Source organism: Mirounga angustirostris, unplaced genomic scaffold, assembly GCF_029215605.1.
Source record: "Mirounga angustirostris isolate CCGP_5_RB_7025 unplaced genomic scaffold, mMirAng1.0.hap1 SCAF_9, whole genome shotgun sequence".
Classification (NCBI taxonomy): domain Eukaryota; kingdom Metazoa; phylum Chordata; class Mammalia; order Carnivora; family Phocidae; genus Mirounga; species Mirounga angustirostris.
Window position 1 is genome coordinate 9,906,377 of NW_026991717.1, and position 27,836 is coordinate 9,934,212.

General features: G+C 50.4%; 1 protein-coding gene across 20 annotated transcripts in view; it reads right to left on the reverse strand.

The window, feature by feature from the left end:
* Positions 1 to 349: 349 nt before the first annotated feature.
* The window catches only part of AKAP13 (A-kinase anchoring protein 13), a 321,124-nt gene continuing 293,637 nt past the window's right edge, over positions 350 to 27,836 (reverse strand). For 17 of the 20 annotated variants that reach the window (XM_064569923.1, XM_064569924.1, XM_064569921.1 and 14 more), the window contains 14 exons: positions 25,671 to 25,796; positions 25,443 to 25,560; positions 24,362 to 24,610; positions 20,348 to 20,424; positions 19,175 to 19,356; positions 18,974 to 19,056; positions 16,311 to 16,505; positions 13,515 to 13,676; positions 12,878 to 12,948; positions 12,410 to 12,454; positions 9,511 to 9,561; positions 8,361 to 8,810; positions 5,608 to 5,941; positions 350 to 4,813 (listed from right to left, as the gene is read on the reverse strand). In XM_064569923.1, the coding sequence (XP_064425993.1) occupies positions 4,764 to 4,813; positions 5,608 to 5,941; positions 8,361 to 8,810; positions 9,511 to 9,561; positions 12,410 to 12,454; positions 12,878 to 12,948; positions 13,515 to 13,676; positions 16,311 to 16,505; positions 18,974 to 19,056; positions 19,175 to 19,356; positions 20,348 to 20,424; positions 24,362 to 24,610; positions 25,443 to 25,560; positions 25,671 to 25,796 (2,193 nt within the window). In that variant the 3' untranslated portion in view covers positions 350 to 4,763. The other 3 variants (XM_064569920.1, XM_064569928.1, XM_064569931.1) reach the window with 3 other exon arrangements.

Below are 27,836 nucleotides of genomic sequence, written 5' to 3' on the forward strand. Positions count from 1 at the left end.
AAACTAACATCAATTCTTTTTACAGAGTAGAATCTTTAGCAAAGGATGATTTTACTGCACTGATCTGCCTGAAAATAGTTTTGATTCCAGGCACAAATCCCATGACTTCAGGGCTGGCCAGTCACCCCCCGGTTTTGCATCTGGGCCCCAGGAAAATGTCTCCGAGGAGCCACTGAGCGCTTACAGACTCTTCCTGACTCCTGTTCCCAGAGGTACATTAGAAACAGAAGTTCTCTTTGGGGAAAGGGCTCTTCTTGGAGTGGGGGGATACCCCTTTACCAGGAGCCCAGAGTATCTTGGGATGCCCTCCAGGAAGCCCATGGGGATAGAATACAACACGGCAACAATCGAGACTTAAAGGACATTTATTTTTTGAAAGGGTGGAGGGGACTTTACAAGTAGAGTCTGAAGCCAGTAACTAAAAAGGAAGATAAATAAAATACAAAGCCAGTATGTTGTGGCAAAATCCCAGAAAACACACTGAAAAAATTTTTTTACAGTTTAAAACTGCTTTACTTTATACATAATTACAAATTAATATACAGCATCTGGGTTTTAACCCCTTTTTATTTAAAAGAATCTAGCACAGAAATGTTCGTCTAGTATTTGAAAACCACAAAAGCAGAGGTATAAGGTGTACGGTAATCGCCCTCCTGCAGGTCCGGGCGTCTCCCCGTGCCCCCAGCGGGCAAGGAACACAGAAACCACAGGCTGAACCGTGACTGTGGGCAAGCTGACCGGGCGGGCCCCAGGCGGGTGGCTGCAGGAGAGCTCAAGGTGGGTGAGTATCTGGGGTGAAGAGGCAGCGCGCTCTGCTTCGAGGCAGCGAGGAGCCCCCAGCACAGGCCGGGCTCGTGGTCTGGGGCCAGAGGGCATTCGCCAGCTGGGTTTGCCCGGCTTTCAACCTTAGCGAGATGGAGAGTTAATTCAAGGCCTGTCGATCTTTTGACAAATTAAATTAGAGGGGTACAAGGACAGAAGCCTTTGTTTTTCCCTTCCTTTTTGCTTTTACTTTTATGGCAGCATTAAAATACTTTTCACTTCGAAACCTGGCCAGCAAGCAGATTCCAAAGCTCTGGGTAACTAGGAATGTCAGGCTACACTGGAAGACAAATGAAGACACAAACCACAACAAACTCTCTGCCCTTCCCTCTGTCTCTGCGTGTCAGGGAGCGGGGCCCAGCACCACCGGCATGCTTGTGTCTGGACGGAAGGCGGGCGGGCAGGGCGCACATGCTGTCTAACCTACAGGGCTGGTTCCGGGCTTCCACAGTCCAAGGGCGTCCAAGCCTGGGGGGCGGGGGGTCGATCCCCTCTGGCAGAGTCTGGCGTCCCCTCAAGCCACCCTGTGGACAGCCACCGAGGCCCACTCACCCGAACAGTGTCTCCGTTCCTCCCAGGGCTCGGCTGGCCTGGGCACAACCAGTCAACACTGGAGTGGACTGCAACCTCCCCACGCCCTCCCGGACAAATACCAAAATCCTTGGGAAGAAAGAACTGGCCATGGAAAAGCCACTGAGAGACCAAGCAATGAAATATCAGTACTTCTGTGAACAGCAACTTCTGGATCAAGTCCTGGCCTCTAAGGTATGGTTCTGCCCTTCACTTAAGGCGGAGCTTACTTTATCAAACCCTGCACCCCCATACCTGCCCCCCTCCTAGGAAAGGGACAACAAACCCCAAGGGTCTTGAAAATTTGTGCTTACTGCTACTAGGGGCTCGGGACTAGAATAAGGGAGAACTATTCTCAAAGAGACAACTTTAGTGGTGCTACCCTGAGACATAAGAGGGAGAAAGGTAAGATTCGTACCTTTTCAAAAAAATAAAAAAATCTTGATAAGGATTTTTTCCCCACAGATCGCTCTCGTGGGGGTAGAGAATGGAATGTTGGCAAAGGCTGAATTATGGCAATTTGCATGTTTTTAACCCTCTCCGTTTTCAAAGAAGAAAACAGTTCACATAGCTGATTGTCTCAAAAATGAAGCCGACAGATGAGAGCATTTAAAGTGCACGTCACCCAACTGGGATGACAACTTCTGAGATGATGGCATTTTTGAGAGAATTTTTGAGCCTCCTTCCAGGAACTTCACTAGACTCTGGAAATCTGGGGACTCTGGCTGGTGTCTCTATCTGTCCCCCCAAAACTTAACCACAACGCCCGGCATCTGCCTTCTTGAGCTTGCTGGAGGACACAACAGGGAACTGCCTCTGGAACCAGAGCGGTTCTCAAGGTCACAAGCACAAGCAGCAACAACCCAGGTAGTTCTCCAAGCATGACAAAGAAGTCCCCGGCGATCAGTTTCCGGGGGAGTGGGGGGAGGGGAAGGAAGACATGTCAAAGCGCGGCTCTTACCAAGCAGTTGTCTCTCTGCACTGCAGACTCGACTTTGGATGACGGTGGGCAGTGGGGTGGAGGCAGGAGGCTACTTTCCAAGTCTGATTCTACACTTGTCCAACCAGAACCTGCCCAAGCTAAGTGACTGGGGGTGGGTGCCGGTGCAGCCTCCATTTAAACACCACCACCAAAGCAACTTCAACCTTAGAGCTAGTTGGGAGTAAGAGACACTTTCAAATTGCCATCAGGCTGGGCGGCCATGGACAGAAACTCGGGGTCCACAGTGTTTTGTTGGAGAGAAGAGGGCCAGCTCGTCAGCACCCCGCACTTCCTGGTGCAGGCACCCAGGGACAGGGTGGCCTGGCCTACGTTTTTTTAATGACGACACCAAGGAAGGAGGATGGGGGCTTCCTTCCCCGGTGCCATTCCCTCCAGCAGCCCACGTCTTGTGGGACGGCGAGCCCAGAGGGGAGCTCAAGTTGGTGACAAGAACAGACAGCCGGGCCCCACGCACATCTGAGGAAAACCAGCGCAGATGTGGCTGTGTGGCCCGAGCGAGGAAGTAACCGTGCTTTTCCCTGTTTAGGGTTCGGGGCGGGGGGGGGGTGGGGTGGTTTACACCAAGGTTCAAAAGATGATTAGCTTAGCTGGTCTTGTTCTTAAAGTGTTTCTGAAGGCTAAGAAATCTCCGTGACAAACAGGTGAGCGTAACTCACAGGTGGCAAGTTTCTCAACTCTCACACAAGGAAGACATTCCTTGATGGAAGAAGGAGGTAGGGGGAGGGGAAGAAGGGAATGGATCCCCCTTTCATTTTCCTTTGGGCCCTCACGCACTTTGACAGACACTGAGGAGGGAGCAGTGCTGTGGCTGGTCACGTTCTGCAAGGATCAGACAGTTGAAACCGTAGGGCTTAAAACACACACACACACACACACACACACAAATAAATAAACAAATCTAAGCTAAAAATTTTAAACCAGACCTCTTTCAAATAAACTGAAAGATAAATATCTCCATCTGCAAGGCCAGCTTGCAATTCATCAACAAGCACCAAGTTACAGATTTCGTTTTTCTAAAAAGTATGTTCAAAGACCCACGCTCCTGATGGGTGAGAAGCAGGAATGAAGGGCACACCGAAAGCACAGACTTCTCCAGGGTCTCCCCTCACAGGGAGTAGTGAGTCCAGCAAGGAGAGGGGGCCTCAGAGAACTCCACGAACCATCCTGCTCCCAGCAGCTGCTCACGAGCCTCAAGCAAAACAGATCACCAAGAGTGCGGGAAAGTGCAGAGAAAGCAGGCCACATCTGGCACCTTCAAGGGGGTGGGGTACAATAACCAAGAGACCTTTAGATTTGGAAAATGGGTTAAGAAATCAAATTCTGCCCTAGCCTCCTGATACCGAATGAGCAAGTTTCCCAGCCACACCTGGGCCAGCTCCCTCTCGGGCTTTCCCGGTGTAAAACTGACAGAGGGGCCGGGGGCCCTGTCCTAGTGCAGGGGTGGGGACAACCTTGCTGTGAAGCAGCGGCTTCCCCTGGGATGGTGCCAGGAGGCCGGGGGTCAGTGACAACCAGAAAGTGGCACAATGCAGGAGTAAGGACGAGGAGACTGCATCTGTGCCCAGAGTATGTGGGCAAACATCTTGGAAAGGCAGTCTATGATTTCTTTGGATTTCATGTTAAAATTAGGTGTTTTTTTTTTTTTAATGACGAACATCAAAATCAAGATGGTACAGATATGTATATACACACACACGTTTGTGTGTGTGTGTATATATGTTTTTTGAACACATCATGCCTTCTCTCACTGGTTTTCACAAATGCTTGCCAGCCCTTCTAAAATGAAATGAGAAATACATGCAGAAAGAGGGGAGGTGTGCACGGGATAGGGTGACAGGAAAACCGCCTTGGAGGACAAGGGAGGGGGGGACGCGCCGAGCGCCCGCGTGCTCCCGGAGCAGGGCCGAGTGGCACCTCCTGCGCCAAGCCGACCAGGCCCCTGCTACAGACGGCGCCTAATTCTGGCACGCACGTGTATATGCAGACAGGTAACTATGTACACAGACCAAATCCAAACTATCTGCTGTTTGACTGTTGCTTGTGTCCCTCAAATAAAAGGCAGGTAGAATTTCAGACCTTATTTAGAAACTTCTCTCAGCCTTTAGAGATTCCTGACATGTCCAAAACCATCGCCTGACTTCTGGGGCCACCTACTTTCAGTGTAACATCCTCAGTAGGGCCGCCCCGAGCCAGGAGCCCTCGGCAGCCGCCAATCCCGGGTCTCCTGCCCCACCCTGACATTCGAGACCATTTGTCCCTCTGGTCCAGGACCTGGGGCAGCTCGGGTGTCCAAGGTAAGAGACCACACCCAGGAACAGCAGGAGAGGCGGGGCTGGACAGGAGGCAGTGGTCATGGCAGAGGGCAGGGTCAGCAGAAGATCTCTTCACCCTCCGCGGGCACTTCTGACGGGGGGCCATCTGGGAAAGGGGAAACCAAGGAGAAAGAACTTCAAAAAAAACCTGCTCTCTTCATTGAACTCCCTTCTCTTCCCTTCCTCCTCAATCCGAGTCTTCTGGGATGCAACAGCTGCTGGCCAGGTGGGCAGTCCACCCCCCCCCCCCACTGGGGCTCCCTGAATGGTTTAGTAGATGAGGTCCTCTGACCCTCTTTGCTGTCCCCTGGTCCCTTTAACTTGACAAAGCACTGGACCTCCTGTTCACAAACAGGCCCAGAGACAGAAACTTCTCTTTGCCCTCCCACAGAGATGAGAGGGAGCAATCCTAAGGAGAAGGAACAGAGAGAGGACTCAGGGGAAAGGGCTGCATAAGCTGGGAGCCTCGGTTAGTGGGGTTTAATCACGAGCTTGGCATCACCTACTTCACACAGCCACTTGCGGGCTTCATCAGACCTTGGGAAACGCTCACCAAGTACTAGTTATACTGATGACTGACTAGACCTACAGAAAAGCAGGGAAGACTTTAGTCGTCACTGAGGTGGGTTTCAGGCCCTCAGCTGGGTAACAACAGACGCCCCCACACGCAGACCTGCGCGCCCTCCTTGGCAGCCGCGTGCACACAGAGGGGGTCTGACTGCCCGGGGGGTCCGTGTTCTTAGTGGGAGTCCAGGCAGCCCTCCGGAGGCCGAGCAAGTGGGCCTGGGGGACGGTGGCGCGGCTCTGACACAGTCGAATGGCACCCTCGGTTTAAGCCTGCCCACCCTTCAGGATCCAGGAGCAACATGGCCGTAGGGAGGCCTGGTGTGTGTCACTCACCACCAGGCTGAGAGCGGCTGCCTTTTTTGTTCTTCTTCTTCTCCTTCTTGTCCTTTGGCTTAGCCAACCCAAACAGGCGGGTGGAGGCGGAGGCGGGCACGGGGGTCTGGCTCTGACCCTCTGGCACTTTGTTGGTCTGGCCGGCGGGACTCAGTATGTGAAAAGGCCCCTTATCTTTGTGTGTCCGAGAGAGGCTGTTCCTTTTTGGGGACACCGAGAGTTCCGAGTCCAGGGATCCTGATTTGGCGACGGAAGGTGCGGATGGCGGGGGGGACTCCTCAGGATTCGGAAGGAAGGATGGGACCCTCAGCAGCCTGGCGTGCTGATGTGTCACCTGCGCACGGTCAAAACATCGGCTCTAAGGCAGGGGCCGGCGGCACCCCAGGGCCTGCTACGTGCTGAGGCCGACAGTGGGGGCCGTCAGCCCGTGCGCCCCGCCGCCTGGACGCCGCGGCCCTCGCACCCGAGGATTCAGGACTTCTGACCAGCCCTCCCCCCGGTACCTGGGAAGGCGCTACAAATGCCACCTTGGGCACCACTCCTATCTTTACTGCACGTGCGCGACGTCAGCAGCACGAGGGCTTGGCAGTGCCTTCGATGAGGCCGCTCGGGGACGCACTCCCACTCCCTTGGGAACGCGAGCGCCGCTTATGTGAACACGGGTTCACAGGGCTGTGCAGAACCATTCGGGCTGAGGGGTTACGGAGCCTGTCGGCGCACAGGGTCTGGGGAGTCGGAGGTGAAGCCAGACAGGGAGGAGCGGCGTCCGATCGCCCGGGGCAGGCGTGGGGGCTGCTTCGGCCGGAGCACCGCTGGGTTACTGGCGCGCGGCTGGAGCCCCCGCTCCCACCTTACAGCGGAACCGCCCCCTGGAAGGCGCTACTTGAGTCTCCTCTCCGGGTCCCAGGTCGGTCGGTCGGTCGGTCAGACACGGCAACACGGGGCAGTCGGTCGGTCAGTCAGACACAGCAACACGGGTCAGTCGGTCAGTCAGTCAGACACGGCAACACGGGGCAGTCGGTCAGTCAGACACGGCAACACGGGGCAGTCGGTCAGTCAGTCAGACACGGCAACACGGGGCAGTCGGTCAGTCAGTCAGACACGGCAACACGGGGCAGTCGGTCAGTCAGTCAGACACGGCAACACGGGGCAGTCGGTCAGTCAGACACGGCAACACGGGTCAGTCAGTCAGTCAGACACGGCAACACGGGTCAGTCGGTCAGTCAGTCAGACACGGCAACACGGGGCAGTCGGTCAGTCAGTCAGACACGGCAACACGGGGCAGTCAGTCAGTCAGACACGGCAACACGGGGCAGTCGGTCAGTCAGTCAGACACGGCAACACGGGTCAGTCAGTCAGACACGGCAACACGGGTCAGTCGGTCAGTCAGTCAGACACGGCAACACGGGGCAGTCAGTCAGTCAGACACGGCAACACGGGGCAGTCGGTCAGTCAGTCAGACACGGCAACACGGGGCAGTCAGTCAGTCAGACACGGCAACACGGGGCAGTCGGTCAGTCAGTCAGACACGGCAACACGGGTCAGTCAGTCAGTCAGACACGGCAACACGGGGCAGTCGGTCAGTCAGTCAGACACGGCAACACGGGGCAGTCAGTCAGTCAGTCAGACACGGCAACACGGGGCAGTCGGTCAGTCAGTCAGACACGGCAACACGGGGCAGTCGGTCAGTCAGTCAGACACGGCAACACGGGGCAGTCAGTCAGTCAGACACGGCAACACGGGGCAGTCGGTCAGTCAGTCAGACACGGCAACACGGGTCAGTCAGTCAGACACGGCAACACGGGTCAGTCAGTCAGACACGGCAACACGGGTCAGTCGGTCAGTCAGTCAGACACGGCAACACGGGGCAGTCAGTCAGTCAGACACGGCAACACGGGGCAGTCGGTCAGTCAGTCAGACACGGCAACACGGGTCAGTCAGTCAGTCAGACACGGCAACACGGGTCAGTCGGTCAGTCAGTCAGACACGGCAACACGGGGCAGTCAGTCAGTCAGACACGGCAACACGGGGCAGTCGGTCAGTCAGACACGGCAACACGGGGCAGTCAGTCAGTCAGACACGGCAACACGGGGCAGTCAGTCAGACACGGCAACACGGGTCAGTCGGTCAGTCAGTCAGACACGGCAACACGGGGCAGTCGGTCAGTCAGTCAGACACGGCAACACGGGTCAGTCAGTCAGACACGGCAACACGGGTCAGTCGGTCAGTCAGTCAGACACGGCAACACGGGGCAGTCAGTCAGTCAGACACGGCAACACGGGGCAGTCGGTCAGTCAGACACGGCAACACGGGTCAGTCGGTCAGTCAGTCAGACACGGCAACACGGGGCAGTCGGTCAGTCAGTCAGACACGGCAACACGGGTCAGTCGGTCAGTCAGTCAGACACGGCAACACGGGGCAGTCGGTCAGTCAGTCAGACACGGCAACACGGGGCAGTCGGTCAGTCAGTCAGACACGGCAACACGGGTCAGTCAGTCAGACACGGCAACACGGGGCAGTCGGTCAGTCAGTCAGACACGGCAACACGGGGCAGTCGGTCAGTCAGACACGGCAACACGGGGCAGTGTCCAGCGGCGGGCCGGCCGGCCACGGGCGTCCGTGTTCCCGAAAGCCCACGAAGCGCCGGACCTAAGCTCGGGGCCCCGCCCGCCGCCCCCGCCCCCGCCCCGCGCTCAGGGCGCTCAGGGCGCTCGGGCTCCCGTTGCCCGCACGCTCGGCGCGGACGCCCTCACCTGACAGGCGTCGTGCTCCGCCTGCCTCTGGCTGAGGCGCTCGGCGTCGCGCCTCAGCTGCTCCTGCTCGCGCTCCAGCTGCTTCTGCGCGGCGCGCAGCCTCTCCAGGTCGCACTGGTAGGCGCCCTTCCGGTGCTGCAGCTCGTCGCGCTCGCGCTCCAGGTCCTGCCGGCCGCGCCGCACGTCCTGCTCGCGCTGCGCCAGCCGGGCCTCGCGCTCCTGCAGCGCCCTCTCGCGGGCCTCCCACTCGCGCTCGCGCCGCCGCTTCTCCTCCTGGTGCTGCGCCTGCTGCCTCTGCAGGTTGGCCAGGTCCTGGCGCTGCTTCTCCAGGCTGCGCTGCTTCTCCTGCTCCACCAGGGAGCTGGGGCGCGACGAGCTCCGCGCCAGGACGCGCTCGGCCAGCAGCAGCTTCTGGTCCTCGATGTAGCTGTCCTGCTGCAGCACCACGCCCTGCGGGGGGGGGCACACGCGGAGGAGGGAGGTGCCGCCGGTCCGGCCCGCCCCGCCCAGGGACAGCGCACACCCCTCACTTTTAGGCGGGTCTGGTCCGAGCGCTCCGCTATAACCTTGGAGTCAGTGCCCGCCCCCCGGGGGGCACTCAGCCCACAGAATGTCAACTGCGTGGGGACCCAGAGTCTTGTCACACTTGCTCCCACGCTGCTGACACTGCCCGGGGTGGGGGCTGTGTGTGTTCTGGAGGGGGGACGAAGTAGGAATCGGATCTCTTACAGCTTCGAGAAAGGAAGTGCGCAGACTTTAAGGATAATTCCCAGAAAGTGCTAAATAGCAGTTATTCGGGGGAGGACCTCCCTATCCACACACTACACGGAGATATGAAAACTTACAATCATGCTAAATAAAGCACCCAAAACCTTGTTAGCCATGGGCTCTGCGCTAGGGCTACCAAGAGCACCTATATATAGTCTACCATCAATTCATCAATCATTCATCAATTCTACATTACGAGGTCAATGACACTCTAAGCACCGCATTTTGTACCCTTTCTCATCATGACAGCCAGTCTTGTCTTGACGGAGGGCCCCATTTTACCCACGAGCTGCTCACAGACCTTAAAGATCCAGGCCAACAATACCCTTATGGTTTCTCTTAAAACAAGTTAAGTGATGGGGTGAAAGACAAAGGCCCGTACCTGCAGCGTGCTGAGGAGTTCGTGGAGATGAACGACACTCTGGACAACCTGCTGCAAAAGGAAGCAATGGAAATACCACCTCAGGACGGAGTCTCGGAACCCACTACACCGTGTCCCGTCCCACCACACACACAGCAAGGGGCCTGCGTCTGAATGGAATGTTTCCAGACTGAAAGCACCAAAAAGAATAAGCAGGTACAGATGGCCAAGAGATACAAAACAAGATCAAGCAAACGGAACAACTGTGCAGGAGGGCCATCAGCACCCATTAAAGGCATGATAAAGCTCCAACTCTCTAAAATGACTGGTGCAAAAATGGTGTGCATAACAGAAAAAGCACAGAGCAAATCACAGGAATTCAGCATATAAGTAGTGTTCCTAAATCAATGGGGAAGGAAAGAATATTCAACAAATTGCTGAGAAAATGGGCTAAGTCTTTGGGAAAAATTAAGTTGGGATCCTGGCTCACCCAAAACATATTCAAACAGATTAAAATGTTAAGTGTAAAAAAAAAAAAAAAAGAACCACAAGAGAATTGTGGAAAATGAGAATGTCTCTTCTGATCGTGAAACAAAGAAGGCTTTCTGAAGAAGCAAGGCAAGCAGCCACAGATGTACTTTCACCTGTCACTGTGTGAAACGTAAAATTAAAATATAAAATGCAGGGACACTTTGAACAGAAAGCCAAAGGAAAAACCCCTTCACTTAAAAAAAAAAAAAAAAGAGGCTCCCGTGGATCAACGAGAAATGAATACCCTAGGAAGCAAAAAGGCAACAGAAACCAGCAGTTTGCAAAAGAAGAATATAAATGGCCAATTATATGACCTATTAAAAATGATTCACCTTTATTTGAAATCAAATAGATGAAAAATAAAATACCACTTGCACTCATGAAACCAACAAAACATCAGTTAAAAACAGACCGTTCCCAATGCTGGTGAAAGCAAGAATGGCCTTGTATGGAGGGAAGGGGCGCGCACCGTGCGCAGTTCTTTCTAGAGCGCAGAAGCGCTGCACTGGGCTGTTCCTGCCGCATCAGATACCATGCGAAGATGCAGAGGAAGAATGAACTAAACCACGGCACACAACAGAGCAACGTGCACCTGTTAAAGAGCATGCTTGTGCACACAAGGCCTTGGGGAAATGCTTCGAATGTGTTAAGAGAAAAAAGGACATGAAGCTCCAGGGGGCATGGATATAAATGACACAAAACTATTTTTGTACTATTCACACTCACGCAAACTTAGACACATAAATCTATGTTGTGTGGAAATATAAACACCCAACATTTAACAGTAGTTATTCCTCAGTGGTGGGATTATTTTACTCATTTTTTTGGTTTTTGTTTTTGAACATTTTTCAAACTTTCTTCCATGACCACATATTCGTTTTATAATACAAGTGACCCGTGAACAACGTATGGCTTGGGGTACCAACTCCCTTGCACAGCAGAAAATCCATGTATAATTTCTGAGTCTCCAAAAACTTTACAAATAGCCTACTGTTGACCTGAAGTCTTACCCATTAACATAGTCGATTAACACATATCTTTATATGTTACATGTACTATATGCTGTATTCTTATAAAAGTAGGCTAAAGAGATGTTACTAGAAACGATAAGAAAAACACATTTACAGTACTGCACTATATTTATTGAAAAAAACGTGCATATTAAGTAGACCCTTGCAGTTCAAACCCATGTTATTCAACTGTACTTAGAACACAAAAAACCCAATTATCAGGCTTAGCTCTTCTGACAACACACTTTTTACTCCTCTTTTCAGTTTATTCTTAATATTAATTAAGACTATTAATATTCTTAATAACCAGAGAGAGGTCACCGAAGACCAGTGGGCTGCGGCTGGGCATCTGCAGTGTGTCATCCATGCTGGAATGCCTGAAAAGCCCTGGTCTGGTACTTTCTTTCCTGACCCTTGTCACAAAATACATGGGCGAAAAGTCACCAAACAGAAAAATACGGGCGAAATTTCATTCAAGCAGGAGATACAGAGAGTACCAGTCTGTGTGAGAGTAATTTTATTTCGTTTGAGGCAAACACACTGAGGGGGCTGCCCTCAGAATGCAGTGTTTACACCGCAACGCCAACCAACGAAAAATACCCTTCTGCGTCTTAGGGGGCAAAAGGGGACAGTTCCCTTTAATTAAAAATTTTGAAACAAAGCTCGTCAGGGACTTAAGATATTACGTTAAAAGCAAGAAGAAACACAATGGCATCCTGAGAGGGACGCCCCACAAAGCCACCGTCCTGTATCTAAGCACACACATGCGGGCGCTCCGAGCCACACGAGTCTGGAGAGGGGGGTGGCCTGGGCAACAGGGGTTGCCGGCCAGGAGCTAGGAGCAGGGACGCGAGCAGGTGAGGCACAGCTCCCCGGCAGGGTCAGCAGAACTGAACGGAGGCAGGGGAGGGAGACCCCTCAGAGACTGCTCTCCAACGAGAGGGACACCAAGGCTGCTTTCTGAGTGACGCACAGCGCTCAGAGAAGAAAACGCAATCTGAGTCCTCACAGGATAGGCTATTACCACACAGAGTGGCCCACAAGTTGAGGTGCCACGGCCCACACTTGTGGCTTTTGGTGCCAGGCTCGTGTGCCAGGCAAGCAGGCGTGGCAGCGCGTGTTCCCAGAAAGCAAGAGGCCTGCTTTTCGGGGACAGAGACGCCAAGGCCATGTTAGTAGGCCACGGTCTGGCACAATTCCAGGATGATGCCCCGGGGGCCAGGGAAAGAGCAAGGTAAGGAAAGTGGCGACCCCACCACTAAGTGTACAGATGGAAGCCAGGAGTCAGCTTGTTCGTAACAGCAAAACACAGATGAGCATTCCTAGCCTAGCAATTATGACAAAATCCTATTCTTATACATAGCTCATAATGCCCTTACCTCACTGTTTCTTTTAAGCATAAATACCACGTTAGCATTTCCACCCTATAAAACAAAAAACATGCATTTAAAAAAAAAAAAAAAGGAAGAAGATCCTGAGGCAAAAATATTTAATGTGTGTCTCAATTACGCTCGGGCTTCCCATTTTCGTTCTTTCCCACCACAGCCTCCCGCTGTAGGGTAATGAAGGTTTGAGGCTGGACTTAGCGGAAGCCCCTAGAGAGTCCAGGCTGGTGTGGGTCACTGACCCAAAGCTCTTAATGCCCAGCGGCAGGGGAGCCAGGACTGTAAGCAGGGGGTTCTAGCCCGAGAGGCCTAACGGCCAGGAACATGGGACTCTAATTGTAGGGTTTGTTTCAAAATGTGCTTTCCTCTCAAAGTAGGAAATGACAGCAAGTCAGGCATCCAAAACAAGATCCAAGGGGACTAACTGCAAAGATTATGGATGTAGAGGTTTTAGAAAAGTACCTTTTTCAGACCACTATCGGATTCGGTTCTCCTCAGATCTTGGCCATCCTCCCCCTCTTCCTTCTCACCTCCTGAAACAAACAAGGTTTTTTTTGTTTTGTTTTGTTTAAGTTGTGGAACAGATTAGCCAGGAAAAGAATACAATATATATAGTTTAGGGATATGGTATTCCTGCATCTTATTAATGCCAGAAAGGGGGAAGCCACCTGGGGGCAGCTCAGTGATTAAGAATTTTATGGCCGCAGAAGAATTAGAAGCAGAAAGGAAAAACGAGTATTATTACTTCTCTGGGCACAGCTTAGCTGAGATCCTAGGAAATTGCTTTTTATTACTCAAAATAAGCGTGACACTGACAGAGGTTCTTGAGTGTTTTAGCAGCTAACTACTCAATGGGCTTTCGCTAAAACTTCTACTGACTGAATGGGACAGAGGAGACGTGGCTACCAGAATATGAGCTCATTCTTGGTTGTGTGTGACAGTCAAGGGTCGCCTACGTAAGTATGGGTTCTAAATCATCTACTTTTTTTTTTTTTTAAAGTAAGCCCCAGGCCCAACGTGGGGCTCGAACTCATAGCCCTGAGATCAAGAGTCGCATGCTCTACACATGAAGCCAGCCAGGGGCCCCTAAATCATCTACCTTTTGAAGCGTTCATCTGATGGCTGTCAAATCCTCCAAAGGTCTCTGCTCTCCGGGGCAAGGAAACAGGACCAACCATGCCTTCTTGCTCAACAGGGCTACTGACAGCCTGCCCAAGCGTGCCTCCCAGGCTTCCACTCACCAAACCTTGAAGGATCTCCACTGGAAAAAAGGAAACATGCAGAAGTGACATTTCACCTTCCACCGAGAAAAGGAAAATCTCATGGTAAATACACAACAGGTACAGGGAGCATGATCAGAAAATTCCAGAGTGACGAGGTGACTTCCCTTGCTCAGAGAAAGGTCTCAGCTCAGGATATGAGTTGTAACTGGATTCTACTGGGAATTCACAGATGGAGCCTTCAGCCTTATTTACATGAGGTCTAGGAAATTTGAAAGGGCACGGGGAGACAGAGTAATTCACCGGAAGGGGCGTGGCCTTCTAGAGTCAGACCCAAAGTAGCCAAAAAGAATTCCCTAGCAAGTAAGATGGGCCAATCTGAGAGCAGCGCTAAAACCAGCAGGGTTTTTCCCGCTGACAAAGTAAGTTCAAGGGACCAGAGGAGTATAAGGATTGGAATTCTCAAATCTGACCAGCGAGGCTTCTTTTCTAGAGCAGTGTCCCCCAGAAAGGAGAAAGTGCTAAAAGTGGAATGAAATTTGAGCTGGAGAGGAGCAACAGAGGAGGCCAGATGGAATGGAGGGAAACAGAGGCAGGGAATCTCGGAAGATAAGCCATCGTATTAAAAAAAAAAAAACAAAACACAAAACAAAACACTCCATGGAAACAATCAGAGAGTCCTGTGAAGTGAGAAAAGATATCTGAACCTAAAAACTTAGAAAACTTATTTCATGTAAAAATGAGCAACTGGGAAACATCCAAGTCAAACCCCACACAACACTAAGGAAAAAGAGCGAGAGAAAGAACGAGGGGCATGGCTCCCCGCGTGGGATAACAGCACCTCAGAGAAACGTGTCCATGAAGTGGACGGGCTACTTACTGCAAGGGGAGGACACGGCCATGGAGGAACCCAGGGTAGAATCAGGAAACACAGATGCCAAGGAGTGGAAACAAAGAGAAATTATCATTTTAGAGAGGAAAACTAGATCATAAGAGCAAAATAAACTGAACAGAAAATGACTTACCAGAAGGTGGAAGGAAGAATACTTAAACATGAAAAAGATGAAGAGATACAAAGCGTGAGGAGAGCAACGCGTACAGAGGACAGGCAGAGGGGGTCCAGCATGCAGATCGTGGGAGTTCTTGAAGAAGAGAATCCAAACAAGGGCAGAGAAAAATACTAAAAGCTATAATTTAAGAATACTTTTCTGAAATCGGAAAACTCTGAAACCACATCAAATTAGAACGCTGTAACCTTGAGAACATCAACCCAGAACAACCCCAACATAAGGCGTATGCTAGTAAAACTACCTGGATTTTGAAAAAGTAGCCTAGGCAGAAAGCATGGGACTTACAAGGGGGAGAACTGAAACTATGATTGCACTCTGACAGGAATGCTTTACACCAGAAAAAAAGGAAGAACATTATTTAAGAGCAATTAAGATACCCGAGGGAAGAAAACGTGAGCCAAGGATTTCATATCCCATGGAGCAGACTTCCAAGCTTTACGCAGCACAAATTATTACCAGTGTGCAAGGACACAGGGTGCAGTGTTCTCACGAGCCTTTCCCGAGACAGCTACTAAAAGATGAGCTCCAGACGTCCAAAATGACAAACGAAAAACCCAGCAGCAATGACCATCCCTGCTGCCCAGATTGTGGTCTTAAAAAAGCATTTCCCACTAAAAGATACAAGAGTTCCTTAGAGAAAGGACTCTAGACTGGGCAGAAAACAAAGTGAGTCTAGAACATCTTAATATACCAAAGAGCAACGAAGCTCTCAGAAACTCCTGGGGTCAGGTCAGAAGCACCTGGAAGCCAAACAAAGAGGCGCTGGTTGGCAAATAGAGGACATTCTGAATGTTTAGTATGGATAATCACTGCAGTGACCTGAAAACCATCAAATAGGTTTAAATTCATGAGTCTGTAAGAGTATCTAAAAAGTACAGGTCACCCTTAGAGGGTGACCACAGATCAATTCACTATCCTGATAATTGGTAAATAAAGGGGGAAAAATCCAGTATCTATCCTTTTATCTTCCTTTTCCTGCATGTTACTACAAAGGAGACAGCTAGCTATCTTGTGCCTCCGATAAAGGAGCACAACACTCCAACAACACAGCTTACCACGGGGATCAAGCCTGAGTAATTAAGCCTCCGTATCCAGCTCAAAATCTGAAGGAACTAGCATAGCGGACAGATGAACAGAAACCCTGTGTGAATGAAAGCTGGACTCTGAGAGACACTTTAGGTCAAAAAGCTCAGATTCTTCCAAGATAAATTATGTGGAAAAGAAAGGGATGGTGGGGAGGCCTGGAAATTAGGAATCTGGAAAGGCCTATAAAAAAACACAAGACTATAGTGTCTACAAATAGGACCCTGGCCATAGAACTGAATGGAAACGTGTAAGTCACAGTACCTGTTCCTTTTGGGAAGGAGGGAGGGAGCTTTGATGGGGACAGAACGTGTGGAAGGGCTTTGGGGTGTCTGGCCACATCTTATTTCTTGACCTGGGTAGCGGTTACAAGGATGTTCCCTTGATAATAATTTATGAAGCAAAATATTCGTTTTGGGTTGTTTTCTGTACCTGTACTTTATTTTACAATGGAAAAGTAAAATTTGGTAGGTAATGTTAGTGCATAAAGCACTTTGGGAAGAGATTAAGAGGGGCAATTACCCTCATTTATTGCACTTTTCATTAAAGGTCCTCCTTTGAGAGCCTCTTCTGTGTTGGAGCGGAAGAGGATTCTAGAGCTGTGAGTTGGGGAGCAATCCTCCGGCAAGGGGGTGCTGCACTCAGCCATGTCTCGGAAAATCATCTCCTTCTCTTCCAGTAAGAGGAGGATCTGCTGGTCCTTCTGTTGAAGTTGCTCTGCAGGGAGAATGGAGAAAAGGGCTGGTGTTTAGTAAGAGAACCAGGACACGAGTGCCACCTTGTGGTCACTGGTGGGACAACACACAACACAGCTCCACCCCCCAAGCCCCCTTTCCACCGCAGGGGCAAATCCATCCAGCGTCTTTCTAGGCAAAATCAGAATTTCTGACACAACAAACCTGCATTTTGTTTCCACTCCCCTACCTCCTGTTTATTTCTCAACCCACTCTCGTCTGCATCTGCTCTTTCCAAGTCTACCCTTCATTACTGATCCAATGAGGCTTACGTTTCATCTTCTCCAGCATGGATGATTCCTCTTTTTTTTTTTTTTTTTAAAAGATTCTATCTATCTATCTATCTATCTATCTATCTATCTATCTATCTAGACACTACATGAGCAGGGGGAGGGGCAGACGGAGAGGAAGAGAAAGAATCTCCAGCCGACTCTGCGTTGAGCATGGAGCCTGACACGGTACTTGATCTCATGACCCTGAGATCATGACCTGAGCTGAAATCAAGAACTGGACAATTAACCAACTGAGCCACCCAGGCACCCCTCCCCTCTCCTTTTAAACTGGTCCCCTCTCCTTTTAAATCGGTCCCCCCCCCCCCCAACATACTTGGAGGACATCACTGGTTCTCTTCCTGCCATCTGCAGTGGAGTAATACCTGGGGCCTCCTCTCAGCTCCATCCTGGGTGGCCTCCTACACCTCACACACGTCCTTCTGGGGATATTCCCTCCCCTGGCTTCAGTGACTTCCCATGTGCTGGGGACTCAGGCAAAGCAGCCCGAATTCTGCCCGCTTTTCTGAGCGCCAGACCAAGAGTCCCACCAGCCTGTGGCTAGCTCTACTTAGATGTCTTGTCCTCGGCTTGTCAGAAAGCTCTTTTCTCCGTTCTTGCCATCCCCCTCCTCCCTCCGGCGTGTAATCCCTTCTTCAGCCAACATCACCTTCACCCTCCAGCTGGGCCACGCTGAGGACCTGGGAGGGCTTCTGTCTCCCTGCTCCGCCCTGCCGTCCACACCCACCCCTCTTCCAGGAGCCTCCCAGTCCCGCTTTCTACTCCCAGTGGCTCCCCTACTCCCTCAAGCAATTCGCCCACGGGCTTCAATGCCAACGAAGACAACTTAGACTGACATTTTCTACACAGATTATATCATTCCCTTGCTGCCGTTCAAGCCCTGGTGCCTTTCCAGCTAAATCCCCACCTCTTGGCCCTGACCCTCCCCCCCACCGACATCGCACACACTCAAGTCCTCTTTCACTCTTCCCCTAACTGCTCCTCTCGTCTGGTGCAGTAACTGCTTCTCTCGTCTGGTGCAGTAACTGCTTTAGACTCAGCTCATGCGTCAGCTTCGCAGGCAGGATTTGGTCCTTTAGACGTGCCTGCGGTCCCGTCCCATCATTTCCGTACGTCTTCCTTGCTAACGGGGGGCTCCCTGACAGCAGGGATGCTGCTTTAGGAATCTCTGCACCCCCAGCACTTAGCAGTATGCCTGGCGGGGGCTTCATGCATGTGAAGAGAAGTAAGCTTTCATATCTGTCATATTAACCATGGGCCAATAAATCAGGTGTAACTCTGGCTTCAGCCTAAATCTGCCTCCCGTCTACGGCCATACCACCCTGAATGCGCCCGATCTCGTCTAAATCTGCCTCCCCACCCCCCACCGCCAAACACAGTGTTACTGCTTTGTCCAGCTTAAAGGACTAACCAAACTCCTCGGGTGCTAACATTTATTTGACTCTGGGCCTTATTTCTACCCAAAGCACAGTCTTTACTTTGGAACATTCGATAAGCACTGGCAAAGAGAGGGGAGCACCCACGCTGCCGTTTAGAAAGCAGGGGAGAAGAAGCCTCTGACACGCTCCACGTACGTGACCCTGGACCGTGTGGCCTTTGTGGGCCTCAGCTTTCTCATCTGCACAATGGGGACTGGCAAACATATCTTGTAGGGGTGTTGACAAGACTACCTGGAACAGCAGGGACTCAACAAACAGAGGTCAAGCATAATCGGTGAGAACTCCTCTCCCAGAACTACCTTATAACTCATGGTGGACACACAGCGTAGCGGCAGGGTACTGACAAAAACAGTAACTGGAACATTAACCGGAAAATTCTTTTCTTCAAGTACCCTTCTCTCTGTCTGACTCTCGAATATGACCGTGAGTTTTAGCAAATTCTTCTGTGACAAAGTACAAAGAATGTGACCAGGGTCCAAGAACACAAAGTGAGAACAGAGAACCAGTACCCCCTTGACCTAGTGTCGGACACCTTCTGACGGCCGTTTTACGGGACCTGGGATCCATGTCGGCTCAGGTTCAGTTGCTCTTTCGTTAAAAGCCACTCACCACCCTGTTCTGAAACTGCCAGGACAGCTCTGGAGCCGAGGGGCCGCATCGCCCTGGGAGCCTCTTGCAGTTCCCCCCACGGACAAGGTCGCGGACGCTTCCCAAAGCCTTACCTTTCAGTTCTCGGGCTTTGGTGTCCAGCATCCTCTTTTCTTCCTCATTCTCGCTAGGAATTCCTTCATCTTCATCTCTGTTCCTAATCCCAAAACAAAACAAAATGGACCAACAGCCCCCACGACGTTGAGGACTCTGGTCACTGCCCCCTCGAGGATAAAAATCACAGAGGCTGGGACGGGCCCTGGCGTTTGACTTACAGGGTGTTGATCGTGTCCTGAACGATCTGAATCCAGCTGTTCCGCTCCTCCTTGGAGCTAGCATGCACTTCCACCATCTCTGGGTCCTTCATCCCCATACTGATTAAGAATAAACCTTTCTCCTCATGTGCTACTTCCCTGACAATCAGTTTCTTTAACGAGATCACTGTTGATTTCTGGTCCTGGAAAAAGGGGAGAGGGTCGATGTAAGAAAGGCATACAATATTCTAACTCTCAAGAACAACTCTGATCTAAGGCAAGACCAGATGCATGATCTCACTCACGTGTGGAATCTAAAAAAACAAAACAACCCCACACCAAACTCACAGAAAAAGAGAGACCGGACTTGTGGTAACCAGATGTGGAGGGGTAAGCAGGGGGAATGAGATGGAGGAGGGTGGTCAAAAGGCACAAACTCCCAGCTATGAGATAAAGAAGCTCTAGGAATGTAACGTGAACACGAGGACTATGGTTAACTCTATTGTTCGGTACAAATAAACAAATTCTCAGGGTTCTTATCATAACAACTATTTCATTTCTTCCTTCTTTTCTTTATATTGTATCTACATGAGATGATGAATATTAGCTAAACTTGTGATCATCATTTAATAATATATGTAAATCGAATCATTATTCTGTACACCTTAGATGGTGATATATGTCAATTATTTCTCAGGAAGACTGGAAAAAAAAGCGTATGGTTTAACAAACAACGGTAGATTCAAGATAAAGAGAAGTATCTCGTTATTTCATCTCCATTTTATCAAACAGAAAAAGATTTCCAAAAAAGAAATGATAATTTATATCCACAGAGTTTTCAGACATGGTTTCTACATGATGAATCCTTCTAGGTTCCTCTGTGACTGGCTGGCAACATTACAAATTAGCACAATTTATGGGGCATAATGTGCAAGAAATACTCCAGTGATAGATCTCTTTAGGTCAAACGTCCAAGGCTCTCAAAGGGACTGAGAGGGAACAGAAAAATAATTTTTTGGGGGGTGGGGTGGAAAACTGCAAGAGTATCTGAGGAAATACTCAGAGGAATCTGTCCTGAGCAAAGTAATGCTGAAAGGGTGGGAGAGCAGGAATCCAGCGTCCGGACCCCATACTTAAGCTGGCTCTTCCAAATACTATTCGTTACAAATGGAAGAGCCTGACAGTTCAGCTTACCAGTGATGCGAAGACGTATTTCTGGTCTTTTTCTTGAAGGAACACTAAAATGTCAGTAAGCAGAACTGCCTGAACCTCTGTAAGTGGGGAAGGAGAGAAAGGACAAGGATTACTTAGCAGTGAAGCAAGTTAGACGCCAACTCAGCAACCCGGCCCACAGAGCAAGTCAGGATGGGAGAGTACTCTCCACTCCTCCAAGGTGATGGATGGATTTACATTTCTGCAATGATATTGGTCATTACATTTTTAGAGGCATTTTTAAATGTAGTTATCACCAAAGCCTTATCTTGACAAAGCTTGAGTACTCCATTCTGGAAAGATAATCCCATAAGGAGAGACTTGAAGAACAAAATACTTTAAGAATAAAGCTGGGAAGGACTTTAACAGCTAGTAATAGCAACATATTCCACCAAATACTCAGGTCATAATACTCCTCGACTTCCGATCCTAATACTGGGAGAGGCGTGGGAGAGCAGACCGGAGAGCTGCCAAGAGGTGATGTATCAAAAGAGCTCAGTCTAATGAAAGGTAGGCTTCCCCCAACCTGCAGGACAGAACGGCTCCACGAGGCCCTCTCATTCCACAGGTACCTGCGAACACAACGGCTTGTCCCCCAGCTCCAAGAGGTCCTACTCAGCCTCAACCTCTACCATAGACACAGGCTGCTCTTCCTCTCAACTCAAACAAAAGCCAAGTGAGAGCTCTACTTGGATCTAGTAATCCAGGAAATGCCACCAGCTCCCGCTCTGCTGGAGAACAGGAAGTGGCATCTCCCAGTACTCCCCTAGAGACAAAGTCTGGCGTCTCCAGAGAGCTAACAGGCTCATCGACCCCCACAGCCCCTGGGGAGAGAATGGAGCGGACTCATGCAGCCCCCTCCCAGGCGGTCGGGCCTTCTCTCCTGCTTCTGCCACAGCCGGGAGCCCCTCCCTGGTAACTCACGACACAGCTACGAAGAGAACAGAAGCAAGCACAGCTGGTTCCTAGGGAGGTACCGTTTTCAGCCAAGACCAACCAGGCTGTGCGTGACTATTCTGTGGACTGCTATTAGTTTGGACAAGTTTCTTAAAGTTTACTTGTAAATAATTCGGGTGTCTGCCAAAAAAGAAAAAAAAAGTTCCAAAACACAAGTTTCCACTTCGTGGGATGCTGACGCTTCTGTGACCAGTGTCAGTGGATCAGAGAAAAACAAGCCCAGCCCTCTCGAGGGGTGCCCAGCGCAGGACTGGCTGTTCCTGGCACGAGCTTGCCTGAGGGCAAAGGGCTCCCCACCAGCCCCTAAGTGCACTGGAGGCCCTTCAGGCCAGAGAGACTGTCTCGTGCCACTGGCGGGCCCACAGCTTCATGCCCACAGCTGGGATCCAGTCGTTGCTAGTTTGGGAGTGGATAAATAAACCGCCGAGCACAGGAAAAAACCAAGTGCTGGCTCCAGGCAGCGGCCGCTCTAGGAAATTCAGGACCTTGCAAGAGGAGGCAGGCGCTTCCCAAGTGTGGGAAGAGTCCTGATCCGGGCTTCTCGGAGCATCAGAGGACTGGGGCTGGGAGGACGGAGGGAGCCTTGGGGATCACCTAGTCCAAGTTCACCGTGCAGCAGGGAGACACATCTGCTGGAGGCAGGAGGGGCCTGTTCTTCTCTCTGAAAGGCTCCTGTGCTTCCTTTTCATGCCCCCCGGGCAACTCAGGCCCCTGCAGCCGGGGCGGTCCTGTGTCCTTCGCCAGTGTCTCCCCAAAGGCCTAGAACTGCTTGTCCTTTAAGGCAGCCCCTCGCTGCCTCCACTGCGTGCTAGAAAACAATCTACTGTGTCCCTTCCTTGCTGGAAACCCTCCATCTGGAACCCATTCTTTGCCCACCCCCATTAACAGTGTCAGCTGTCCGTGTCTCCGTCTGGACGAGGCCCCTCTCTGCCCGTGTCCCCAGCCCTCCCCGCCACTGTCTCTGCTGCCAGAGAGCCGGGTGCGCCTGCCCTTCATCCTTCACCACTAGCTCCATGCCACTCCGCACTGCCTCCCCCTGCTTAGTTCAGCTCTTGGTTCCAGCACCCAGCGGACTGTGCGGCAAGCACCTCTTCACAGGCCTCTTCGTTCGGAGCCCAACTTCTAGGCGCGGTCAGCTTCATTCACCTTTGAGGCCCACCGATCACCTGGGCCGTCTTTACTGTTTGGTCCAAGCTGGGTGAGATGCTAGCTGGACTCTAGGCCACTGGCTGGCAGCAGCTGCCTACAGTGTTCCTGACACATGAGAGACGGGAGAGAGGCCCACATTTCATCCCTAGCCTTGGCTTTACGTCAGCGGGGCTGACGGCACGGGGCCAGCCTGCCTCGAGCACGCAGCTTGCAGGGGCCGGGGCCGGGCTGGGGCATGCTCAGGGCTGCTGGTCAAGTCAGAGCTGTTATACAGGCCTAGAGAGGGCAGGTTCAACAAACAGATTAAAAAAAAAAAAAAAAAATCAGATGTATAGATGAATTAACAAACCTCACAGTAACTTCCTTAACTTGATGTAGCTCATCCTTTTTAAGAAAAAATTAAAGCCAAATGGAAAATTAGTATCTTTTATCATCTCTTGCTTAGAGAAAGATAGAAGAGATGAATATCATCAAGTTTTAATCATCTAGTTGGTGTGAGTTAAAAATACATTTCCTCTAAGGTCTTGGGAGCTGAAAAGTCCTCTACCATCTCTCTTCAGAACAGAACATGTGTTTTTAATCTCACAGACTCTGAATTGCTGCCTGATGGGGCTTCCCCTCCTTGCACCTGTTTCCAGAGACGCCAACCCCAAATGTGTTGCCCGTTTCTGTAGGGGAATACACCTTCCTTTAATAGCCCAAGTTTTTGTAGTAATCTTACACTTGGCTTTTTTTTTTTTCCTTTTTAAACAGCATTATGAACTTCACAATATAGAATGAGCATCTTGCCACAAGAGACACATAACACCAGAAGGTTTACAACAATGGGGCACTGAGAACGTTCAGTTCAGGAGGCATGTGTGTCTTCCTATGAGCTGGAGGGAAAACATCAGGATTCGAGGCCTAGGCCACACTCCTCATGACGGCACGGCCATGGTGAGGAGGGGCAGTGCTCAGGGCCCGCAGGCGATGGCTGAACTGCTTTTCCCTCTGCTGTCTCACCTCCTCCTGAGCCTTTCCATACACGCCCCCCTCACCCCGTGGCCCTCCGAGCCACTGACGCGTGTCCCAGCTATACCGCGGAACGGGACCGACGACGACTGACTTGAGGCACATGACACACAGTCACTGGCTTCCAGGGCAGGGCCAATGGCTCTCCGTTATTAGCAACTTGCTCCTTTTCATCCTTCCTTTCGTTTTCCTGGCTGGCATGAGATTTTTTGTTCCTCTTTGGACGTCACTGCTCCTGGGCCTGTCCTTGTGGTCTCCCGCTCCTCCCTATTCTGGACACGAGGGCCACGCCGCAACACGAAGACCCACACACCAGCCCCCCTCTGCCGCCTCCTCTCTGGGGCCGCCCCTGGTCCGCACGCCCTCGGGGCCACCGGGAGTAGGTGCCGAGAAGGGCCACCTTGCTTTATTTTTAAATTAGTTTTTTTTTTTCCAATTTCCCTACCTGCATCATTCCCTTGTTATCTTACTGGAGGAGTTTCTGATCTTGTAATTTATCTCAACCTCATCCTTTTTTTTTTTTTTTTTTTTTAAAGATTTTATTTATTTGAGAGTGAGAATGAGAGCATGAGAGGGAGGAGGGTCGGGGGAGAAGCAGTCTCCCCGCCGAGCAGGGAGCCCGATGCGGGACTCGATCACGGGACTCCAGGATCACGACCTGAGCCGAAGACAGTCGCCCAACCGACCGAGCCACCCAGGTGCCCTCAACCTCATCCTTTTTGATACAAAATTAAGAACACTTAAAGGACTGTTGTTCCTGTGTGATGTACGGACATGGGCTCCCTAGGAAAAACCTGGAGGCAGGTTTCTAACAAAAACATCTGAATTCTGCTTGCTCTTTGTCCGGTACACAGAGACTCAGACAAAAACGAGCCTTACCTTTCAACCTTCCTGCTGCATTCTTCAGAAACACAGCCCCGTCCCGCACAAGCTTCTTCCGCTTCAAATCCTCCTTGGCAAACATCTGGCCGCTCTTCATCCTCATGATCGACTTGCTGTCTGTCTTTGTATAAATCTCATTGAGACGCACTTTCTTTTCATAACTTGCCACTTTGCTGTCCACAGCTCCAATCACATCCTTCACCAGGCTCAGGGACTGAGCCAGATCTTCCTGCTCCACGTCATTGTCTTGGAAGGAAGGAATAATCCTGTTTTTAATGGATCCGTTCAGACAAGGAGGGGGAAACCTACTTCCTCGCCCCACACCATCATCTTCCCTCTGGGGACAGGCTGACAGTGTGTCTGGCAGAGTGAAGCCAACACACCAAAGGTCACGTGCCGATCCCTGTCACCAGGTTAATCCTAAATAAAGTTAGATGTTCTCACTCTAGACACAACACACAATTCCATACCATGTCCTGAAGGAGAAGGACCCAACAATTTCAGGGAGGGAGAGGAGCAATAATTTTTTAACTTATGTCTTTGTTTTACCACCTCACCTTTAACGGAACTGCCTGGGAGCAGGGTTAGCCAAGAGAGAACCTTCTAAGTCCTGGCTAAGTGAGAAAAAGCAGCAGGTCTAGCACTCATGGAAAGAAGTGGGGGGAAGCACCACCCAATCTCGCGGTAAGGGAGAAAGATGCTCAGGGTGCGGAATCTGGAGGGAGTCAGTGGTTCTTTCCCTTCCTGCTCTCATCCACCCTGCATATGGTGATGCAGCATTTCAAGTTTTCACTTAAGAAAACTTTTTTTTTATTTTAAAGATTTTATTTATTTGAGAGAGAGAGAGAGTACATGAGAGGGGGGAGGGTCAGAGGGAGAAGCAGACTCCCTGCTGAGCACATTGCTTAACCAACTGAGCCACCCAGGTGCCCCAAGAAAATGGTTTTTAAGGCAAAACACAGGATCTCTTATAGACCTGTGAGAGTCTGAAGGAACTCTTCCTTGGGGCCCCTTGTGCTGCTGGACAGACGGGAAACAGTCCGAGGGCAGGCACGACTGGGTAAGGAGAGGGGCTCACCTTTGGTACACTGCAATATTCTTTGGAATAAAACTGGGTATTTGGTGATCCGCTGGGTCACCAGCAATATGCACTCTGGGATTCCCAGCCTCCTCACAACAGCGCTGCTCATCTTCTTCTGCAAAGGACAGAACAAATTATCAGGAGCTACTGCAGGAAGGTTCTGGTTCAACGGACAGCAACAGCGCCCTGGACAACCATGCAGATTTCCATGTTTCACACCAATACCTTCACAAAGGCCTGGAACCGCTTGTCCTTGGTATAAATGTCTTTAAAGTAGTTCACAGACTGGTTATGCTGCCCACAAAACTTGCCGTACGTCTTCTTTAAGCGCTCTGCATTCTCCCCTGAAAACTGTGGAGAAAAGACAACAGACGTTAAGTCGGAGCTCAGGGTGCTAAAATTTTGCCACCATTTTGTATACAGTTTCCAGCCTATTCATAAAATCCAAGAGTGCTTCCCCAAGAATTCCCCCTAAAGATTCAAATGGCGCAGCAGCTTTGGAAAATAGTCTGGCAGTTCCTCGGAAAGCTACAGTTACTGTGTGACCGGCAATTCCGCTCTGAGGCATTAAACGTACTCCACACAAAAACTTGGATACGAAAGTTCATGGGTGCCATATTCACAAATGCCCCCAAGTGGAAAGAAACCAAATGTCCCTTAAAGGATAAATACAATGTGGTAGATACACAGGATGGACCATTATTCAGCCACAAAAAGGGATGGCATATGAATACATTACAATACTGATGAACCTTGAAAGCATTATTCTAAATGAAAAAAGCCAACTGCAAAGGTCTCTATATTGTTTTATCCCATTTACATAATAAATCCAGAATAGACAAATCCACAGAGACAGAGAGGAGATTAGTGGATGCCCAGGGTAGAGGCAGTTGAGGGACAGGGTGATAAAGATGCTCTAAAATTGACTGTGATGACAGTTGTCCAACTCCGTGAATATAGACCACTGAGCTGTATTTTTTTTTTTTGAGTTATATGCTTTCAATGGGTACATTTATATATGGCATTATGCATTTATTTCATTAAACATGTTATATATATTTTAAAAAACAACCACCCAGAAATATCTATGTACTGTACACTTAAGTAATGCAAAATGTGTTCTAATTTCCATGTGTCATAAACACGGTGGTAAAACAAGGAGGCTCACTAGAAGTTTTCCTCTGAGATAGTCTTAAGAAAGGTGTCAGAAACAGCTATTCTTACCTAGGGATCTGCTTACCTCTCCTACCTCAGGCCAGCAGTCCTAACAATTCTGCGTGGCCTTTCATCATTCCTAAAACGTGTGTAATCTCAACGGCTCATCTGAAGATATGTTCACTTTGGGGTAAACCAATGCGTTTCTACATGGGGTCCATATGATGCTTGCTAAGCATCAATTTCCACTGTACTAAAAACCTCTGAAGGCAACACAAATCAATCCTTACCAGAAAAACTGGAAAAAAGGCTCGGGGTAGCTAGCTTTTCCTTTTCCCCTTTACCAAAGGGGAAGGTAAGGCACAGAGTTTATTGCCAATGATAATTGTGGATTTGTCCATTTTCCCTTGCAGATCAGTTTTTGCTTCCTATATTTCGAAACTCTCTTATTAAAGGCATAAACATTAAAAAAAAAAAAAAGGCACAGAGTTTAGGTGCTCCACTCCCATCACGAAGCATGTGCTCTAAAAGGGTGACTCTTGAACTGGCACACAGAGCCAACAAAGGGACGCCATGGGCGGGGGGCTAAGATATGAATCCCCAGGTGCACGAGTACAGTGAGCTGTGGACAACACCAGTCAAGGTCAGACGAGGCACCTGGGCGGGTCTGAGGGCAGAGAGAGGGTCGTGGAAAATGTTGGGAGGGGATGTCCTCACTTGCAGAGCTGACCACTCCCACTTGGAGGCCCTATTTGCGGCAGACGGCTGCGTTCCGGTGTGGGCCGCACTGTGTGTGCATTTACCTCCTACCATGCCTACGTTCACTTGGGAGCACGGGGTCCATGAGGCACAGGTCGACGCTGTGTCTACCTTTGTGGTTCCAGCTGGGATTTAGATGCCCAGTAAACAGGCGAGAAAGGAATGAGTGAACGAGGCGAGAGGTATGGACTGAAGAATATAAGGGAAGGACAACACTCTCGAGCAAGTGTTCCAGCAACGAAGTCTCTGCTTCCAGCCCGAGGCAGAGACCTGCTGGGGAAGAGCCAGCCGGCGTCGCTGTGCCCATCTGTCCGTCCAGGTTAAACTAGCAAGGCTTTTTTCAAAATAACTTCTGGCCTGTTTTTGGAGTAGAGTTGAAACCACACCACACCTTGATGAAAATATCAGCAAGATCTATTTTATGAATTATTTTATATAGGTTCTTATTCAATTTTCTATGCTCAGTTGGTTTTCAGA